Source organism: Pantherophis guttatus, chromosome 17 (assembly GCF_059756535.1).
Source record: "Pantherophis guttatus breed Tessera chromosome 17, ASM5975653v1, whole genome shotgun sequence".
NCBI classification, from domain to species: Eukaryota; Metazoa; Chordata; class Lepidosauria; order Squamata; family Colubridae; genus Pantherophis; species Pantherophis guttatus.
The window spans coordinates 334,977-355,619 of NC_142079.1; the positions used below are offsets into that span (position 1 = coordinate 334,977).

Genomic DNA, 20,643 nt, shown 5'->3' on the forward strand with positions numbered 1-20,643 from the left:
TTGGCCAGACAGCACAGACTATCCTGAGCCAGGCCTGGGTGAAGGACTTGGCTACAGCTCCTTCTGTTTCTTCCCCTCTCAACTGCTCATCTCCATCCAGTGGGACTCAGTTCCAAGGCTGTGTCCCTCGATCCCATCACACCGTCCTTGCCACAGCAGGCTTGCTGACCACAGGGCCCTTCTGGGCCTCCTCGTGTCTTAATTGTCCTCCCTCCTCATTAAAATCTGGCCAGCTTAGCCAGAGAGAAAAGAGGGACTGATGGGGATGGGAAATCAATGGCAACAACCCACAAGGTCTTCTCCTGGCCTTGCTTCCATGGGCAGCTCAGAACCAGCCCCTGCTTCCTTTGGCAGCCTCAGTGGGTTTTGTCCTGATTTCTGCTTAGAATGAACAACAACGAAACCCTCCCCTCTCCAGAAATGTTATTCTGTTCTTTTGCACGCATGCACACAGACACCCCAAAGCCAAAAATGTGAGCCTCAAAAGTCTTTTGCCTACTTCAAGCAGCTGCTTAGCCACAACATAACCCAAGAGCAGTTATTGGCTCAGTCTGGGTTAACATGCCATGCCGGGCAGTTCTTTCCAGGGGTTCATTGACTCTGAAGCCATCGAGGGAAAGGACCAAAGGATCAGAAGGAAGAAAACTGGCAAAGAGCCAGAGCCGAAGAAGCTTCTTGGATGAGGAGCGAAACGTCTTCTAAGAAAAACCAGAAAGTCCAGTTGCCTCTTAAAAAAGCACCTTTGGGACAGCCAGGGGTGGGTTACTTGAAGGCCAGCTGGTCCAAGAATTGTAACTGGGGGCAAATGCCACCCCTAATGGGTCTTAGGAAGAGGCTGTCTCTGTCCGAGGGGTAGCTTTCTTCCACCCTCCTGGCAGAATTGCCATTGGGGCAAAACCAGGCAGGAGGGAAGAAATGGCAGTGTAGAGAACAACCCAGGCAAGTGACTGAGACAAGAACCGATGCCAAAGACGTTGGAAAACCAAAATGGCTTCAGTTAATGTACTGAAAACGGCACAGGACGATCCTCCCAGGGAAAAGGTCTTTCCATCTTCCCCAAAGGGAGGCCTTTTCCTGCCTGGAAATACTGTGTGTGACCAACCATACGCTAAATAAATAAATAAATTCCTGCCTGGTTGGCTGTTTAATGTGGCCCATTAACCCCTCTCTTGCCTCCAAGGGGGGGGGATGGGAGAGGCTGGGGAATATTGCAAGGAGGGGGAGGGAAATGATCCTTCTGTGCTTCCACCCAGCCCTCGCGAGTCCCTCGGGTGCTGTGGGAGCCTCTCTGTTCTGACAACGCACCCCAATGCAAGGGTGGCTCCCAGGCAGTCTGAAGGGCTGCAGGGTCCGTTCCCAGCACTGGGAAGGGGATGGGAGTGGTGGGAGTCCAGCTCCTCTGGAGGGCTTCAGCAGCACCAATAAAGAATATCTGTAGTTCAGTGTTGAAACAAGGGGTTTGTGATGCTCTCTGAGCTTGGCTGTTTTCTTGCAGACGTTTCATGACCCAAATTAGGAAACTAGCTTGCTTGCAGTGCTATTGAAAACTTACAGTGCCAAACGGCCGAGGGTCCAGACAAAGGCCCTACCTGGGGGTGGGTGGGGAGAAAGCAACTATGTCCTCTAAAGCCTTTCTTATTTCCAGCTAGGAACAAGGAGCTGCGATTGGAAGCAGCCTCCTTTTTAATGCTGTCTCTTGCCCTGTATATGCAGAGCCAGGACCGGTGCTGAGAAGTGGCGGAGGAGATGCTAAAACTGTTTTGTAATTACCTTTCAAACCTGAGACGGGCTGGGGCTTGTTTGCCATCCTGCCTTCTAATCCTCCGTTTCCTAACATGAACTGCCTGCAGGCCACAAGGTGCTGGCTGACATCCACCGCCGGCCTCGTGGATTGTAAATCTGTTTAACAAAAAGGGCCGCCTGGGTGCCAATCCCAGGCTTATAAATATGGGGACAGGCAGCACCAGAGCTTCAGCAAGGCCAGCAACTGGGGAAGAGGGAGAGGAGGAAGGCCGGAGGGAAAGGAACAAGCCTGATACTAATTAATGAAGTCATGGATTTTTGAAAAGCAGCCGCGCAAGGAGGGATGCTGGCTCTGGGACCGGCCCCTCATTGCAAGAATCTTCCAGGGACTCAGCCTGCCCCCACCTGGATGGGGTCTTTCCCCCCCAAAAAAACCCCCATTGGGCAGAGACTCGGGGGGGAGGGAAGCAGGGGAACACCAAGTAACTGGCCTCTCTCTGCAGTGGGGCAGCTCTGCCTGGCACTGGGGCTGCAACTACAAGAGGACCACTCCAAGGACGGCTGTGGTTCCCATGGCAACCCCATCACTGCCACCGTGCAGATCGGCCATCGGGAGGACTGGCACCTGTTGCAGAGAGAGGGGCCAGCCAAGCTCTGCCGTCTGCTCACAAGAGGGCTCCTCCCAGATGGCTTCCCCCTTTCCACTGCCCCCTACCCAAGGCTGGGCAGGAATAACGTTCTGCTCAAAGCCTGGGGGGGGCGGAATCTCTCTGCTTCCAGGAAGCCTCGGAGGGCTGAAGGCAGCAGAAGCGACCTTGAGGTCTCCTGTACCTGGCAGCAGAGACTGCCCCCTCCATTTCCCTTCTGAGGAACAGATGGATGAGGGGGGGAAGTTGCCATCCTCACTTTGGATTAGCAGGGATATTTTTCCAATAGCTAACTACAGTCCATGTTGTACCATCTTAAGGCAACCATGTCAAGTCAACACAATTCACACATCTGTTTTTTCACCCTGCTACCACACCCGTTTCAATCGCAGAGACCAACCTCAGGAGCACGAAGGAAGCAGCAGCTCATCTCCGCGCCACTGGCTGGATTTCAAGTCATTTGCTGATGTTTCCAATCAAACCTGACATTTCCAGGCAGGTGAGATTTATAACATTTGGAGTTTATTCCTCACTCTCATCCTTCTGCAAAGGCTTGTGCTCTGTTTTGCACACACAACACACAGACAGACATTTCCCTGGGATAAGCCTCAGCCCATCCAACCAGATGGAGCAACGTGATTTCCTGTAGGTTTTTTTTCCCAGTGGAAAGGGAAAGGAAACCTACAAACAGGCTGCTCCAATGTTACCTGCCTTGTAGAATTAGGGGGCCTGTCCAGGTGACCAACAGTTGATCCCACCAGATCCTGAGTTCCATCCACCAGTTTGGCCTGAAGTTGGAGAGCTTATTTTGCATTGAGTGTAGAAAACCATTGAGCTGTAAACAGAGAACAGGAGTATCTTCAGTGGCCTGCAATCAGCTGCCCTTTGGGGCTAACAAGACTCAGCTGCCTGGGGAGTTCTTTCATTCAGCCTAATGGAAGGCCGGCCGGCTCTGTCATCTCCCTTTTAGCCTAAATTTTCTGGAATGCAGCAGGAACAGGAGACAGCCCTGTAGCAGAGAAGCCACAGGGCACTGCAGTCTTCCTGCAATTCGGAATTCATGAAGAAAGGGAGAGTTCTGAGCATACCAGAAGCAAAGAATGTAATCACTGGCATTATCAGCTTAATTGTTATGGCAAGTGAACTGCGGCAGAATCTCGCTTGTAATTGTCTTAACCACTTTGTGGTCCTCTTCTAAAAATATAGATGGGAGTATTTGTTCAGAAAGACCCTTCTGAGTCCAAGGAAAAAGGAGCAGGCGGGGGAAGGACCACTGCAGAATCTGGGGTGGGGGGCTCTGAAAGGCTCTCTGAAGTGGACCCTCGGAAACAGCCACATACATCTCTGGCTCCACCCATCTCCCCATCGGAGCCAATGACTCCTGCAGTGGAAAATGGAGAGAGACCGACCCCTTTCACTCCAGGATGGAAGCCCTGCTCCAGCCCCGACCAGGGTGGGGTGGGGGATGGATGGACCTCCAGCCAATTAGAGCAGGGGGCAAGGATGCCCCTGAACACCTGGATTCCGCTTGCTTGCTTGCTTCAATTACTTAAGGAAGAAGAAGAGGCATGGAGTAGCGGCAGAGTTGCTCAGAAGCCAGCCAGCCAGAGGAGAGGGAACTGGGCATCCTGAAGTAGCAGAGGAGTCCATGGGCTCTCACCTGCACAAGCAGGCAGGATCAGCCCCTTTCAGGAACTGGACTGTTAGATCATTCCCCAATGTCTAGCGCATGATTGGGGGCTTTGGCCTTCCCACATGGCTGGCTGAATGCTTGGGTGGGGGAGGGCTGCATACGGTGTGTCTTTAGGTGCTTTGCATTTGCTGCTCCAGAAACACCCCCCCCCCAGCAGCTCCAGTGGGCGAGAGAGCTGCTCACAGCCGCAAATTTGTATTCCGTCCGTTCAGCCTGTTTGAGCACCGCCTGAGAAGCTGCTGCTGCATCTCTCGGGTTGCTCCATTTGTCTCCTTGACGGCTTCAGCCCCCGCCAGCAAATAGCCATCCTGCACCACACCTGGCCCCGTGGTGGGCAAAATGGGGCAGGACAGACGGGGGGCATGGCCTCGGCCAAGAAGCCTCCCAACAGCACCCAAAGGCACCTTCCGCAGGGATGTGATTTAAGGAGCCCATTTTCAAACCGTTGGGAGGGTCTTCATTAGGGCTGGAGATGGCCCAGAGAGCCTCACCCCAACTTCCTTTCCCACAAGCCCGGGCAGGGCAGGGCATGAACATCCGGCCACACTGATGGCCTTTCTTCTCTTAGGAGGCTGCTTCACTCACAAGGCTTCAAAGCCCCACAGCAGAGCCAGGCCTCCAGCACCTGCTTTGAGCAGCTCCAGCGAGGAGACCCCTGTGCGGGGCCGCCCCCTCCTCCCTCCCCCAAGTAGGCCAGAAGCCACTTCCTCCTCTCCCACCAGGGACGGGGCAGCTCTGCCCCCCACTGGCACAAGTCAAGCCGCCTCTTGGCCGGGGTTCGCTGTGGGCCCGACCTTTGGCAAGATGAGCTTCAAGAGAGGATGTTTTATTCATCAGGATGGCTTTTAATTTAGAACAAAAGCAGAAGACATAAGACGCATCTCCCAATCACTCCACGGGCATCTCGGAGCCTTCTTTCCCTGAGGATGGTCTCAAGCTCCGCCAAGGAAGGAGAGGAGGGGACCCCGAGGCGTTTGGGCAGCCAGGATCTGGCCATGGCATGGAGGCCGGCTTCTCTGATTCAGCAGGGTGGGAAGGAGGGCCAAGAGTGGGGTGGGCCACCCTGGGGTGGATCTGCCCCACCGATTACGCCTGGGCCAGGCTGGGGCATGGGGTAGCCTGTGGGGTGGATCCAGAGCCTGACCCAGAGCTTGCGGCCCAGAGTGGCTACATTGCACAAAATATTTAGACTGCAGACTGGAGAGAGAGAGAGAGAGCGCGATGTGTCCTTGCATACACACATACAACTGCTCTGGAGAAAGGACCGAGAAGACGCACAAGCAAGAAATGTGCTTGCCTGCTTTGGACCGCAATGGTGAGGCTGGGGAGGGGGCAAAGAGGAGGAACCCCCCAGCGGAGACCCTCTTGGCATCCGGGCCAGGCCACGCACCAGGTGGCCGCAGAGGAAGAAGGCCTCAGAGGCTCTCAAAGGAAGGAAGCCGGCTGGTGGAAAGCCAAGGGGGGCCGGAAGGAGGCTGCCTCCCAGAGGGTCCCAGGCCCCAATTTAATGCCCAGATAAAAAGACCACGGAGAATCCTCCGCCTGCCCACCCTTCTCCCTCCCCCTTGGCAGACAGCCACACTGGCCGGCCGAGCACCAGGCTCCCACGCAGGGCCTCTGCTGGCAATAGCTGCTGCAGACCAAGCCGAAGCCGTAGGACCCAGAGAGGCCAGGCCACGACCCTCCCGCTGCCCACCGGCTCCTCTCCCCCAGCAAGCACCATCAGGGAGTTGCTCATGGAGAGGGGGGGGCTCTATTTTTAGCGCCCCTGCAGAGGCACAGAGAAACCTCCAAATTTGTGCTCCGAAGCCCATTAAGCTTCAGAACAAACTGTTCGAACACGTCTTCACCACCAGCCGCCAGGACCATCTGTGGTTCTGAATGCAGATGCCGCTTCGTGATCTGCTTCCTTCTCCTCCTCCCCCCCACCGTCTTGAAGGAGGGAGCCCCCACCCTGGCCACCCTAAACCAGCACCCACTCTCAGGCAGGCAGGGTTGGGGGCTGAGTCCCCCTTCCTTCCACAGGCTTCTCAAGCCAAGGGGGGCTACTGACCAGTATCTCCATCCCCCCCATCAGGAAAAACCCCCCAATCCAAATGCAGGAGGAAATGGCAGGGCCATTTCAGAGTCAGAGAAGCTCAGAAGATGGAGGAGAGACGGACTCTCGCTGGGTCTGGCCAAGGCAGCCTTGTGCTGAAACATCAGAGAGCCTGTTGGGAACCTGGGGGCCTCCTCACCTCCCCCCCCCCCAACTGCCTTTCCCTGAGCAACAGCCCAGATCCTGGGAGACGGGGAGGGGGGGAGGGGGAGGGGGAGGGGGCCGGCATCCACGTCCTGCTGGGCAGACAAGAACTGCATCTGCTCCCCCCCCCCAGCATCTCTATTTTTACATTCCCCCCCCCAGCTCCTCTTGCAAATGGGGGGGGAGACTCCGGGAAGCAAGGAAGAGGGACCCGGGTTGAGAAGCCCAAATTCTCCCGGCCTGCGTGGAGCTGACCTCGCCTCTCCTTCTACCTGCTGCCTGGGGACAGTTGTGGTCCAAGCTGTGGGTCCCGTGGAAGGCGTGGCCGAGGGTTTTCCAGAGGGAGGGGAATCTCCGCATCAGCCCCAGCAGGAGAGGAGAGCTGGAGAGGAGGGGGGGCATTCAGCAGTCTCTCCCCCCCTCCCGGAGCAGCTGCAATCCCTCCCCCCCACTTTTGCCTAACAAATGGCATTTATTCTGATGAAAAGTGCTTACAGTTGCAGAAAAAGCAACTCCTTTAATTGAAGCACAGCTAGCAGTTTAATAAAGCCATAAAGAGGATGTAAACAGGGACATGAAATGGGAGGAGGGGGATGCTCGGCACAGGGGATGCTCCGGGGGGGGGGCGGCGGCTCAGGAGCCAGTTTATCAGAAGGGCTGGAGGCCCCCAGGAGCCATTTCCCCTCCACCAGTGGCCAGGAGGGCTTGGATGCCTCAGCAGTCCTTCTAGGGCAAGTGACTGGCCACTGCTAAGTGCGGGTCCAGCCCCACCAGGATGGGGATGCAGCTGCCCCAAGAAGCGGGAGGGGGGGGAATCTGCAGCCACCTCTCCATGAGCTTGAAAGCGGGGGGGGGGTGTCCATTCTGGCCCAAAGCCAGAGCTGCCCGTGGGGGAGGGGTTGTGGCAGTGGAAATGGTCGCACCCAGAACCGCCTGCGGTCTGAACTCTTGGGGCCCCAACGGTGGGAGGGCTGCCAAGGGGGGGCAGGAAGACAAGAGGGGAGAGGCCCCCTGCATCCTCTGAAGCCTGGCCTGGGGATCAAGCTGTGGCCCTGGGACGCCCCTGAAAAGAGCTCGGCCTGCCCCCAGTCTCCTTGCGGCCCTCCCCAGCTGAAGACCCTCCCCCTCGGGACCACGTTGGTGCTCTGGCTCTGGGCCACATGTGGCAAGGCTGAGTTTACAAAAGGAATTTTACTCCTAGAGACAGGCGAATTTGAATACATTAACATAGTTGAATAATACTTTTTTTAAAAACCCTTTTAAATGAGGATTTAAAGAGAGAGGCGAGATGATTAAATTAGGCTGCACCAATCCCCTCCGCCCAGGCAGCTCCGGCTACGGCCAAACTGAAGAAAGGGGCACAGCCAGAGGCGGTGTGTTTTGTGCCCGCGTGGCTGCCACCAAGCTCTGCCGTTCTGCTCAGAAATGGCCGTGGGCAGCCCCGGGCACCTTCGTACTTCAGCCGTCTGCTCACATTTGGGCTAATTTGCTCTTCCGAATGAGAGATCTCTAGCGCTGCCCCCCCCCTCTGTCGAGCAGCAGATGGGTGCCAGCAGGATGGGGAGGGCTCCCCTGGGTCAGCTTCTCTCGGCCCAGCCTGCCTTGCCGAGCTTTTGTAGAGAGAAGTGGCGGAGGGACCTTGTCCAGATAGCGCCTTGAGCTGCCCTGGGCGAAGGTGGGGGGGAGAAGCAGGGGGGAGGCTGAGAAGAGGCGTTCAAGGGAATGACTTGAAGGGGGACATTTTTTGGTCTCAGCTGACGAGAAGAGAGACCCCGGTGGGGAGTCAGGCGAGGCTCCAGTGTTACATAAACGCCTCCTCTGTCAGTTTCGACTGATGTGCTTCCACACAATACCTGCAATTTGTTCCAAACTCATTCAAAAGGTTTCTTTGTCTGCTCCTCCTCCAGGCTGTGCTGGGGTTTATTCCTTGTCCTTTGCTTCCTTTTGTTGCCATCACTCAGTTACTTTATTATTTTTATGTTCCAGGATTCTTTTAAACTCCTACAAGAAAGCTATAAAGGGAAACATTATTTTCAGGGCTAATACTAGTTAAACAAACAGCCTGTTGCTTCCTCGGAGGAAAACTCCCCAGCTACAGCCCAGCCCTGAAATAGCTACAAAGCAGAGATCCCCCTGATTGCAACAACCAAAGGGACCCCTTAAGGGCAGCCGGCTGGACCCCAGGCCTGGCAGCACCGTCAACCTGGATTCCCCAGAATAGCCAGGGATTCAGGAATCCCTGGCGGCAGCAGCAGCTCCCAACCCCAACACGGTTTGATCGGTTCCTTCAGAGGATCTGGAAGCCCCGAGGGAGGGTCAGTCTGGGCAGCACCCAGAAACCAAGGCTTTGATGGAGGTCCAGCTCGTGTGGTTTCCTCCTGTCTTTTCGAGTCAGGGGGGATTTGGCTGTTCTCTTCCCCTTTGAGGAGGGGAGAGGCTCACGGGGGACCCGAGGGCTCTGCTTAGCCCAGGCCGGGCTGCTGGCTCTGCCGTCACCAAGATAAACTCAGTTTATGAAAGAGCCGCTCAGGACATCCCAGTTTCACTGATTTGGGGCCAACCCTAAGACATCCCCCCCTTCCCGGTGCTCCTTCGCCCGTTCCCACAGAAGGCCTTCATTGCCCCCAGATTAACTGATGCCCCCTTCAAGCAGCTTTTTCCCCACGGCGATGCCCTTCGCAGGCCTGGAAGGGTATTTTTTCCCAGTTTCTGCGGAACCAGAGTGGACCTTCTTCTCCGCAGTGAGGGGGAAGAGAGCAAGGATTCAGCCACAGGTTGAGAGGAAGGAGCCCCGGGCTGTGTTGTGTGCGTGGAGAAAAAAGGGAAGGCTTCCTCTTTGTTCTTTGTGCCAAGAGGCTCCTCTCTCCCACCCTTCCCTCCCTCCCACATCCACCATCTCCACCCCAGACACCCCCTCTTGTCCTCCCGGAGGGCCCCCCCCCCAGATATTCCTAAGGCCACCTAAGCCAACCCTCAAAAGAAGCCAACCGAGGCTCATCTCCAAGAACCAAAAGGTTTTATTTGGCGTCAGTCCAAGAGAGTTTCCCGAAGGGCTCCTGACAGGGAAGGGCTGCACATCCGTCTCTTTCACACCTAGGCACCCTCACGTGGTTGTGCATTATGGTTCCGGCAGCTCATCATCCACAGAAGAAACCCTGCCTCCAGATCCATTTTCAATGCCGCTGCGGAAATCCTGAAGAGGGAGGAGAGATGGCAGCTGAAAGAAATCTGGGTCTGCTGCTCCCCTCTTGGCTGGTGCCCTGCCTCCCACCCCCACCCACCCCCCCAAACCCTCCCCCTGCCTTGGAAGAATACCTGGGAGAGTTCCCAAACCTCCTTTGCGAGAAAGAACAAGCCCCGGATTAGAGGACCTGCTCGGATGAAAGCCACCCTGGAAACGTCCCACAATTGGCAGAGAAGTGAAGAGGACATTCGCTAAGGCTGAGCTGCTCCCGTCCAGTTTCTTAATTGGCTCTTAATGAGCTCACTTGCCAGCGGAGCAGAGCAACATGCAAAAGGCTCCAGCTTGATTAAGAGGAGGCCAAAATAAAGTTAGCCAGGAGGAGGAGGAGGAGGAGGAATAGAATGTAGAAGGACAGAGTTGGAAGGGACCTTGGAGGTCTTCTAGTCCAACCCCCTGCTCAGGCAGGAAACCCTACTCCATTTCAGACCAATGGTTGTCCAATCTCAACTTCCAGTGTTGGACCATCCACAACTTCTGGAGGGAAGTCCTTCCACTGATTCTGACTGTTCTAATTGTTCCCCAAGCAGGACTGACCGATTACCTTACTCTTTCCCAAGGTATTTCATCATGATGCTGGTCACATCGTCTTCTCTGCCTTCCGCCTCGGACCGTGGGTGAACCTTTGCCCCTTCCGAGCTCCCTTTGCCCACACAGCCTTCCCCTTCCTGCCTCTGGACTTGGGGACGGCACTTGATGCTGTCGGCGCTTTTGAAAGACCCCACCGAGCCAGAAGAGGAGTCGGAGGAGTCGGAGAGGTTGCCGGGGTCCTCCTTCGCTTTCGACTGTGGGGACAAAACGGTCTTCATCTCAGACAAGAAAGTGCGCTGAGGCAAGGCGGCTTGGTCTTCAAAATGGACACTGAGAAGCCGCTGCCCGTCCTTCCTGTCCTTGGGGCCTCTGGACAGGCTACTGGTGGACTGAGATTTCCGGATGGCCGGCAAGAAGTCATCCAAGTCAGTATCTATTTTCCGCTCGTAACTTAGTGTTGGTATTTTCCAAGAAAATGGATCCTTTCCTTCACTTGGGATCTCCCCCAGCCTCTTGCTTTGGAACATCAGAGGTTCCTTCCCGAAATCCAGGCTTTCTTCCAAGGAGGGCTCCAGGCAGCTTCTCCACGGCCTCCTCGGGCGCGATGGGCCGACCACGTCTCCACCCAGGATCGGAGAGGCAACTTTGGCATAAGGGTCACCTGTGCTCTGCACGAGGGAGTCGTAGGAGCCAAACCTGGGGGCCCCTTTCAGAACTGGGGAGAGGGACGGCCGCAGCCCACAATCCGATGAGATGCTTCTCAAACTGGAGGAGCGAACCAGGTCAACTCCGGGGTTCGCCTCAAGGTCATCCAGGCTGATTTGAAAATCTTCGTTGTCCTTCAGGGTCCTGCATCTCCTTAGGAAGGGAGCCCCGGTTGTTTGGTAAATGGGCAAGGAGGAGGCCTCCTCCATAGGCTCTTTGTCCTTCAGCCGCTTCCTCCGCAGCTCTTCCACGTACTCCGAGAGCGCAGAAGAGGACCGGGACAGCTTGTCCTCGGCCAAAGGAGAGAGTTTCCTGCTCGGGGATGGAGACAAAGGGAACTTCTCTTCGGCTGCGGCCGGACAGGCCACGGGCCTCCGTGCAGGGGGTGATGCGGCCTCTGACTTGGGGGGGCTGTCGGATTCCTCTTTGGGCCTCCCGTAGTCCCACCTCAGAGAGCCAACTGAAGGGCTTTCCGGGCCTCCTCCACATTGTCCGTAGTCCTTCCTTTTCGCACTTAGCCACGACATCGGCTGCCAGCTTTTCTCCGGGTCTCTGTTTGCCCTACGAGGAAAAAGTGGAACAAGAAACTCTGAGCTGAACATTAAGCCAAGGCTTCACCCCACAGCTGCTGGACTTGGAAAAACACGCCCGGCCGGGTTACACAAAGGAAATCTACATTTACACTCGAAATTGAGATGACAGAAGCTGCTTCCCCATCTGGCGGGATGCAACCCTCGATCGCAGCTGCTCCCTCTGGCTTTTGCTCAAGGAACCCTGCAGGGCCAACCAGAGAGGGAAAAGCAGCCGGACTGGCAGAACAGCAATCGGAGTCCCCCCTTGCAAGGGCCTGGAGGGTGGGGATCCCAAACTGCCAGGGAGTTGGGCTATTCCTTCTCCTTTGCTCTGGGCAAAAAGCCCCTTCCATCCTGAAAGCCAGCATCACAACAGCCTCTCAAAAGGAGAAAGGAAGTGAGAAAGGCCATGCTGAAAAACTGCAAAAGGTTCCTTTCTTTTTCCTACTTTCTGCTCTGTTTTGAGAAATTTTACACATTTTAACAACGTTTAGCTTGGCAGTAATAGACCCTTCTGGCTAAGGAGAATGGATGACATTGCCATAGCAACATTGCACAGCCTGTAACCTGCAGAGTCAAGACCTCAGCGAGGTTGACCTGAAATGAAATCTACCCGGAGGGGCCTCTCAAGACGGCCTCTCTATCTCTATCTATCCGCCTGTCTGTCCACCCACCCGTGTCTCCCGGGAAGGCTACAGAGCCGGGGAGGGCCTTGGGCAAAGCAGCACATGGGGAGTGCCCAGCAGCAGTGGGGCAGCCTCAGTTTGCAAGAAATCAACCGGCAGCACAGAAGAAGCCCACCCAGAGCCTCCCCCAATCGATCCCAGACCCACAGCGGAAAGAGGAATCCTTGGACTGGTCAAGTCATGCCTGCGACTCAGTCATTCAACCACAGCCCTCCACACCTCTTCTGTCTTTCTCATCCATGCCTTCTTCCAATCTAATGAGCGGAGAGGCGAACGTGGCCAGAAAAGGCCACCCTGCCTCTCCTTTCTCGTTTTTCCTCCCCAGGTTTTTTTAAGGGAGCGCCTAATGGGAGAATCTGAAAGCGTCCCTAAGCCAAATGGAATTTTTGCAGTGTGCAATCTGCACCAAAACAAATGACATACAACAGTAATTAGTGAAGATTACACAGCAATTAGGATGATTATTATGCTTATGCTAGTTGAAATAATTTATGCAATAATATCTGTACTTGAATTGAAGCACAGAGCATGTCCAGAGACAAAAGGATAGAAGCGGTAATTGCACAGAGGGATGGACCAGCTGAAAAGGCCAGGCAGCAGCAATGACGGTTTGTGCTGGCGAGAAACTCCAGCCCTGCCTGGGATGCAACACGGCGTCAGCCCTCTGGTTCCACCAGAAGATCCAGAGGAGGCAGGGAGTCAATACCCAGCACTCCCAGCCTTTGCAAGAGGCTCCACCCAGAGAGTCAAGCAGGCTGTGGGGTGAGGAGAGGGTCGCCCCTTCCAGAGGGGACCTGTACTCAGAGGCTGCAGAGGCTAGAGAGCAAAAGGACCCTGCCCGGGACCACTTCTTGGCAGGGACGCAGTGGGCCAGAGTGGGACCTGGCCTCAGAGGAGTCTGCCTTTGGCCATGGGGCCCCCAAGGCCCTCCTGCCCCCTTCGAAGCCCTCTCACCTCAGGCTCGGGAGGCTCCGGACGTCCAGCGAGAGCTGAGAGCTGCTTCCTGCCAGACTGGGGGCTGATGGGGATGTCCAGCCTGACCCCGTCTCCAGCCACGACCGGACGCTTCCTTCAGACTCCAGATTTAAGCTCAGCGATGAACTCGAAGCCAGACTCATCTGACTCTCCCTGCAGGGGGGGGGGAGGAGAAGAAGGAGAAGAGGAGGAGGAGGAAGAGGAGGGGGAGGAGGAGAGCTACAGCATTGGCCTCCTCCAAGGAGATACAGCTCTTCTCCGACAGGCAGAGCAGGGAAGGGTTGGACACGGATGTAATCCCAGACCCTTGCCTCCACACACTCAATGAATTATTGTGATTATGATTTAAGTTGCTGAGTGGGCAGATGTGGGCAGGGAGAGGCTTTTTGGGCAAAAGACTTGCAAACTTCTGGACATCTGCACTGCTGTTTCTCAGCCTCAGCAATTTTCAGCTGTGTGGACTTCAACTCCCAGAATTCCCCAGGCAGCACGCTGTTTGTCACTTGAGACCATCCTCCTCCTGCTGGCTGGGGAATTCTGGGAGTTGAGGTCCACACGGCTGAAAGCTATTAAGGCCTCTACCCAATAGCATCACAATAACAGCCAAGGTGGGCTCCTCAGGGCCCTGAACGAGAAATGGTGCACGCTCAGGGCAGACCCCCCCCCTCGTCCACAGAGGCATCTCAGCCAGTGACGGGTACTCCCCCCACCCCCAGTGTGCAGCTTAGAAAAGGCCAAAGCATCTTTTGGCCAGCCAGCTCTGCCATCGCTGTCCTGAACTGCCAGGAGAAACTCCACCGCCTTTCAGGAGGGAAAAGCTGCCAGGCAGACAGTTGGGAAAGTGAAGTGTGAATTCTGAAGTGCAAAATGGAATAAATCCAAAATCGATGACAATCTAATCCGTCCTTCCTTTCTCCTCAGTAAGACTCGTTTTTCACAGGTGCTGATCAAGGGGCTTTATTCTGCAGCCCCCCATCAGCCCCAGCTGGGACCCCTTTCAGCTCGACTTACGTCTCCTGCCGTGCACCGAGGGAATCCTGGGCCGTCTGGAGGCTGCGAGGAAGGAGAAATCAGTCCCGGGTCCCAGTGACTGCTCCCCTCCCCTCAGGAGCCTCTCTTGAAATACATGCACTCATCAACATTCCCGCAGGGAAACTGAGACCAGCCTCCCAGGACGGGGGAGGGTTCAAAAATGGCTCCTGGTTTTCTTTTTGTTTTGTTTTTAAATCCTCTAAGCATCTCTTTCGTTTGAAACTTCAGATGCGGTTGATTTTTTTCCGTAGGAAGTTTATAAACAAGTGGATGTTGGCATTCTTAATATTAGATAAACTGACCTGTGGTTCTCTCCCTTCCTCCTCAAAACCTGAGGGTGAAGTGGGGGGAAACGAGCCGTCCTGCCGAGTTGCTAATGCTCTATTAACAGGCTTAATCACTGCCATCACCAAGGAAAACCATTTGGCCAGCCGTAGTGACGTCAAGGCGGAGGACGGAGCCATTCACCGTTCTCTACGGCTGTGACCCCCCCCAATACTGCAGGGGGGCCATATTTTTTGCAATCCTCCCTTTTTCCCCTCCCACCCTTGCCTCCAAGTCACGCCCCCCCCCGGTCTTGTTGCTGGACTTTGCTTAAGCTGCTCTGATGGAAGCAGGTGGGAGGGGGGCCAGTGCCTGCCCCCCCTTTCCTTTTTCCCTGTCTTCCATTTCAGTCACGCTTGGCAGCTCAGCAAGGCTCAGATCACAATTGGCCCAGTCTTTACACAAACACACACACACACACACACATCATTCTAGGCGGTCTGCTTTTGAGAAGGATCCCTTTGTGGGTTTGGCTCCTGGGATCAATTCCCTTTCCTGTTCATTACACAAAGCTGAGCTGGAGAACAGGAAGGTGGGGGGGCAGTCGAGGAGAGGCAGCCTGGCTCTGCCAGGGGAGACAGAGGCCCAGTGTTGGGCTCACTTTCCCCAAGCCTTCTGCTGCGGCCATCACCACGAAAATGGCCAAACTTCAAGCACAAGGAGGCCTCTGGCATTAAACAGAGGCCTCAAAGGAACGCAATCCCCACGGCTGAACCCAACACCCCCAGGATGCAGGAAGGGGCCCAGCTGCACGGGAAGGACAGAGACACCTGTCCAGGACCAAGGAGGGTCACTCGCTGCACGATAAGCACAATCCCAGAGTACATTCAGCTGGAAGGGGGGGGCTGGCTGGTCTGGACACTGGAGCCAGTTATCAAACCATCCCCCAAAGCATGTGGTGGGGGTAACTGCCACTGCACCCCACTGACGGTTGGGGTTCTTGCAGCATAGGGGAAATCTCCTCCCGGGCACTGTCCATGGTGCTAAAACACTCTCTCGGTTCAGCCGGGCCCTGATTCGGCTTTCCAGTTTTTCTGGCTGAGCAGCTGACAGGGCCTTGGAAAGTGGACAGCTGGGCAAAGGCCGAGCCCTGGTAGGAAATGGGGAGAAGCTGCCCAGGTGACTGCCGGGCTGGGCTCTGGCGCACTCACCTCTCCGTCTCACTCTCCTCGCTCGACTGCACCTCTTCCAAAGCCACCTGCAGGTCTGCAATGCGCCGGATCGAGGTCTCCAGGTCTGCCTGCAAAGTCTGCCTGACCGCTGAGAGCTCGTCCACTTGCTTCTCCTGGGGAAACGGGAGGGGGATTCAGGGGGGGCCAAGGCAGGACGGGGGTGGGAGGGCTGCCTCTGGAGAGAAGCTCTCTCAGGGATGCATGCGGGGACTCTTGGCTGGGGTCACCCAATGGCCTTAGCTCAAGTTATTGCTTTAGCCCATTTTCTGACCGCGGCTGGTTTGCACAAGCCCCTTGCTGTGTCTGCTCTACCCCAAAGCAACAGCGCCAATCCGGTTGTGTCTCCAGCCCCCGCTGGCACCGCCAGGCCGAAGCATTTCAGAACAAGGAATTCTCATGCCCTGCTCTCAGCTGGGAAATGGGACTTGGCCAACCCCCCCCTCCCTCTCCCTGCAAAAGAGCCGAGCCACGGGTGTGGCCAGCATGGCAGAGCCTGCAATTTCTCTTGGTTGAAGCTGCCAGCAATCAACTCATCATCACGGAGGTGACCAAGAGCGAGGCACCCACAAACAGCGGCAGGTCTGGCTGGGAAGGCCTGAGAGTAATCAGAGAAGGCCCGAGGTTTGTGGGCTGGATGAGTCAAATGGAAACAGAACTGGGACTAGAAAAAACAAGGAGGACAGGAAATGCAGAGTGTGGAAAAAGAAAACCCTCCAAAGGATGCCTGCCGGTTGCAGAAGGGCCCAGCGGTGGGTGGGAGGGAGGGAGGGAGGGCCGGAAGAGCACCGAGCATCCTTCAACAAAAGGCAGATGCAACCACCGGGCCCCACTTGCTCTGGAAGGGAAAATGGGCCAGGTGCAGATGGGCAGGAAGACCCTCCCCTCTTTGCAGGACGACAGGCTGAACGGAAGAAGTTGGACTCTGGGCCTGACTCTCTTCCACCCGTCCCAAGCATGGGAGGCGGTTCCTTGGTGGCCAGAGCTGGTGGGGAGACGCAGCACTGCCTGGCCTTTGGAGGGGGAGGGGCAGCCTTCAGCTGGGACCAAGGAAACTGGGAGAGCCTCTGCCCCCACTTCTCCAAGGCAGAGGAGCAGGAAAGCAGCTCTTTCAAGCCCACCCTCTTGGGAGGGAGAGAGGGAGGGAGGGAGGGAGAACCTCACAGATGCTAACAGATGCAAACAAGCACGGCCTCTTCTGGGGTTTCTTAGAGAGCAGGAGCTAACGTGGCCATTTGGAAAGGAGAAATCAGGAAGGCAAACAGCCTATTGATCCTCAAGACGCTCGACCCAAAACACGAGAATCGTTTCCTCCTTTCCTTTCTCCAGAGAGGAAACTCAAATCTCATGGAAGTGGTCACTAAGGGGGGAGGCCTTGGGGTGCTCTTGTGTTGCTGGTTGTGGCTCCTTCAGGACTTGGAATCGGAAAGAGGCAGCTCCTGTTTCCTGTGGGTGGTTTGGAAACTCGATGTGCAAACGAGAGATATTTTAATGCCACCGCACCGAGATACGCGTGTGCAATGACAGGGAGACGGGGCGAGGGGGCTGGCCTAATTGCACATTTCTAAAGATGTATTTCTCTCTCTCTCTCTCTCTCTTTCTTTTTGCCCTTTGCTATTTTAAGTCTACCTTTGAATCTCAAACCTGCCCAAAATCTTCCTTTGGAGCTCTGAGAGCAGAAACTAAATTGGCCATTTGGAAAGGCCCTCCCTCCCCCCCCCACCTGCTGCATCCTCCAACAATCTTGTGAGGTAGGCCAGGCTGAAGGGCAACCCCGATTTCAGACTTCCAAGAGGCAAATGGAGTGAGAATTCCACCCTCTCTCAAACTCCTTAGTATGTTTTATTCTTTTAAAATAAATGCACATATTGTTGTTAATTGTTTTTTAAAACTCCAATGGTTCAAAGACAGATCTTACAGCCTGCTTTCTGTCTTCTTCCAAAGACCAGTTATACAAGTGGGGAGGCCAAACACCCTCCTCTCCCAAAGGAGCAAGAGAGAAACATCCTTTCTTTCTTCCTTTCACAACAGAGACATGACAGCATTGTCGGTTTCACTTAGAGACCGATGATTTCATTGACGTTGTTTCTGGGGAAGAAGGATTTTTCATAACAGCTTCTGAGCCCCGATAGCAAGACTGAATCTGTGTCTTACATAAAATCACTTCCACAATCCCATCTAGAATTCAAATATTTTTAACAAAAAACCTATCAATTCTGCTGGTGCTCTAATCAAGCTCTCTAGACCGAACCTCAGCAGTCCAAGAAGCAGCTGGAAAGGAGCAGACACGATAACCACCAAAATGGACATCGAAGGAGAAACCCTCTTTTCATAGCCAACCTACCTACAGAAAGAACCACAACACAGCACAGAAAAGGAAATGCACCCCACCTACAGGATTAGAAAAACTTTTCCCAGCCGTCTCTACGGGTTTTTTTGCTGAAACTCTTCTCCATCCTAAGGGCTCATTTCCTGGCCTTCCTCTCTTGGCACCGTTTCACAGCACTGTTTCAGACAACTGGTTAACACTCATCCCTGCAGGAAAGATCCTTCATTGCCACAGCGAAGTTGAGCCATGCCCACTCAATCCCGGCTAGCTGCTGCCAACAGGGGCCGCCATTCGGATCCTCTCTTAAGCCCCACACAGGGGAATTGGCTCTAACCCACCCACTCGCCTCTCCTCCAGCAGCACACCTGCCCAGGCTCGATTACACCCATCCGTGGCCCACAAAGCCTTTGCCCACCATCACGCCTGTGGGCGTGGCATGGTGGGCGTGGCAGGGGGAGGATATTGCAAAATCCCCATTCCCTCCCCACTCTGGGGCCACCCAGAGGTGGTATTTGCCGGTTCTCCACTCTTCTCCAAACTCGGGTCTGAGAAAGAGCCCCCCCCTAGCCTTTCCTTCCCCAAGACACAGAGAAAGGAACCACAGAAGGGGCAGCTGAAGTCACCACTTGGTGTGGTTTCCCTCCAATTCTGTGACAGAAACAAAGAGGTCCCCTAAGCCCTCCTGATCTCCCCACCAACCCACAGCTTGCACTCCAAGGGATGGGCAGGGATGGGGCACTTCCAAGGAGTTCAAGCATTGCTCATCAATCCTCCTTTCCTTTCCTTTCCTTTCCTTTCCTTTCCTTTCCTTTCCTTTCCTTTCCTTTCCTTTCCTTTCCTTTCCTTTCCTTTCCTTCCCTTCCCTTCCCTTCCCTTCCCTTCCCTTCCCTTCCCTCCCCTCCCCTCCCCTCCCTTCCCTTCCCTTCATGAAGCCAAAGCTGAGAAATGATTAAGGCATGCAAAGTGAGAAGAACGGGGGTGAGGAGGAAAGCACCAGGTGAAGAAGAAGGTGCTGAGATAACAGCTCCAGCAATTAGGGAGAATGTCTGCTGTCAGAGAGGCCCAGTGGCAGGGAGCCCAAAGGGAGGTGTGTGGGGGGGGGAGAGACAGATTTAACTGTTTGCTTATTTCTCTCTCGGACTCTTTGCTTTCTCTCCCCCAGAGCCTTGGGATAAAGGAGGCCCCAGCATACCCTTCAGCATCGGTCCCTTCTCTTGCAGCTCCTACACCACGGCTGCTTTGGAAGCAAACCAAGAGGTGGGAACGTAATCACAGGTTGGCACCACAGCTTTGCTTTGCCGAAGGCATCCTTGGCTCCTTTAATCGGTGCCCAGACCAGGAGGATATGTGGGCAGCTTTTCACCCACTGTCACGTAAGGATTAGGAAGATTTGGGAGCTCAAGGCACAACCTTCCTGGAGCTATCCAGGAGTAATCCTCCTGCCAGCTACCTTTCTTCCACACATACATTTACCTGGGAAGTCCTCTACCAACTCCGCACTGGGTAGGTACTATGGCGCCAAGCCACTAGACTTCCCCCGCCCTGATCTTGCGCTGGGTAGAAGAGGCCCCCGAGAGACCAGGCGCTCTGCACCCGCACCCAAAGAAGTGGGACCCCTGGGGCAGGAAAGCCCCTCCAGCTGCCCGGCAGGGGCCTTGCAAGACAGGCCTTGGGACCCAGCCCCCATCGGCCCCAAAGAAATCAGCCCAGCTGCCCAACTGCCCAGCGTAAAAGGCACAAACCACAACTGACGTGTCTATTTGCTAAGGAAAAGGGATCTTGGCTTCCCAAGTCAATAAAGGCACCACCTACTGCAATGTGCCATGACCTATCCTGGGATTGGTGGTGCAAGGAAGTGTTTTATGAATCTCACCTACGGTATAAACATAAAAGATTTCTAAACCGGCCTTTCTGTATGTCGCCCGCCCCCCGCAACCAGACCAAGGCCAGTGGGGTTGCTGGTCAAGGCACGGACGCCCCCCCCTTACTCTTACCAGATCCACCCGCCTGCGACTGGCCTCCAGCTCCCTCTGGGCCAGCTCGCTCATCTCGGCCTTCACCTCCTCCAGCCGCAGCCGGTAGTAGTGGACGTTCTCCCTCTCACGCGCCTCACTCTCCTTCGCCTTCTCCAGCTCCTCTCCCATCTTGATGACGCTGTCCCGGAGACGGAGCACCAGCACCTGTGGGGAGCAGCCTCAGGGGAGCTGAGCAACCCCTGTCAAGGAAGGCCCCACCCCCACCCCGGTATGGCCAGCGCCCTACCTCGAAGCGCTTGATCTGGACGCTCTGGAATTCCATCTTGCTCTCCAAGTCGCAGATCAGGGCCTCCTGGCGACTGACGATCGACCGCTCCACCATCGCTTGCTCCAGGTAGGAGAGCCTGGCCTGGGCCGCCTGCAGCTGTTTGCGGAGGGGAAGGGAAGGCGGATATCCCCCCAAGCACATTTCTCAGGTCGGGGTGGGGTGGGAGGTGGAGTGGAGTGGAGTGGCCTTGCAGCAAACCACCATTAAAACCCAGAGGAGAGCAATCCCTAAACCACGATGGGGGGGGGGCAGGGGCACCCCTACACCATCCCGAGCTAATTTTAGCAGCATTGCAGGCTGGCAGCTCCCCTCTCCGAGAGCCGGACAGGAATTGAGGCCCCTGGCTTCAGAAAGGTCTTTGTTCCACCTACTTACCTCCCCATGGCAGAGCCACCCCCCCATGCCCTGTCCAGCACCCCCAGCCCGGCCAGCATGCAGTTGCAGCTCTTA

At 55.5% G+C, this 20,643-nt stretch overlaps 1 protein-coding gene across 8 annotated transcripts in view; it reads right to left on the reverse strand.

Moving 5' to 3' along the window:
• Positions 1-9,324: 9,324 nt before the first annotated feature.
• MYO18B (myosin XVIIIB) overlaps positions 9,325-20,643 on the reverse strand; it is a 46,529-nt gene continuing 35,210 nt past the window's right edge. For 6 of the 8 annotated variants that reach the window (XM_060681774.2, XM_060681773.2, XM_087880312.1 and 3 more), the window contains 7 exons: positions 20,152-20,289; positions 19,884-20,069; positions 15,543-15,676; positions 14,047-14,088; positions 13,015-13,188; positions 10,111-11,363; positions 9,325-9,518 (listed from right to left, as the gene is read on the reverse strand). In XM_060681774.2, coding sequence (XP_060537757.2) covers positions 10,112-11,363; positions 13,015-13,188; positions 14,047-14,088; positions 15,543-15,676; positions 19,884-20,069; positions 20,152-20,289 — 1,926 coding nt within the window. In that variant the 3' untranslated portion in view covers positions 9,325-9,518; position 10,111. The remainder of the gene's footprint in view (positions 9,519-10,110; positions 11,364-13,014; positions 13,189-14,046; positions 14,089-15,542; positions 15,677-19,883; positions 20,070-20,151; positions 20,290-20,643) is intronic. The other 2 variants (XM_087880314.1, XM_060681776.2) reach the window with 1 other exon arrangement.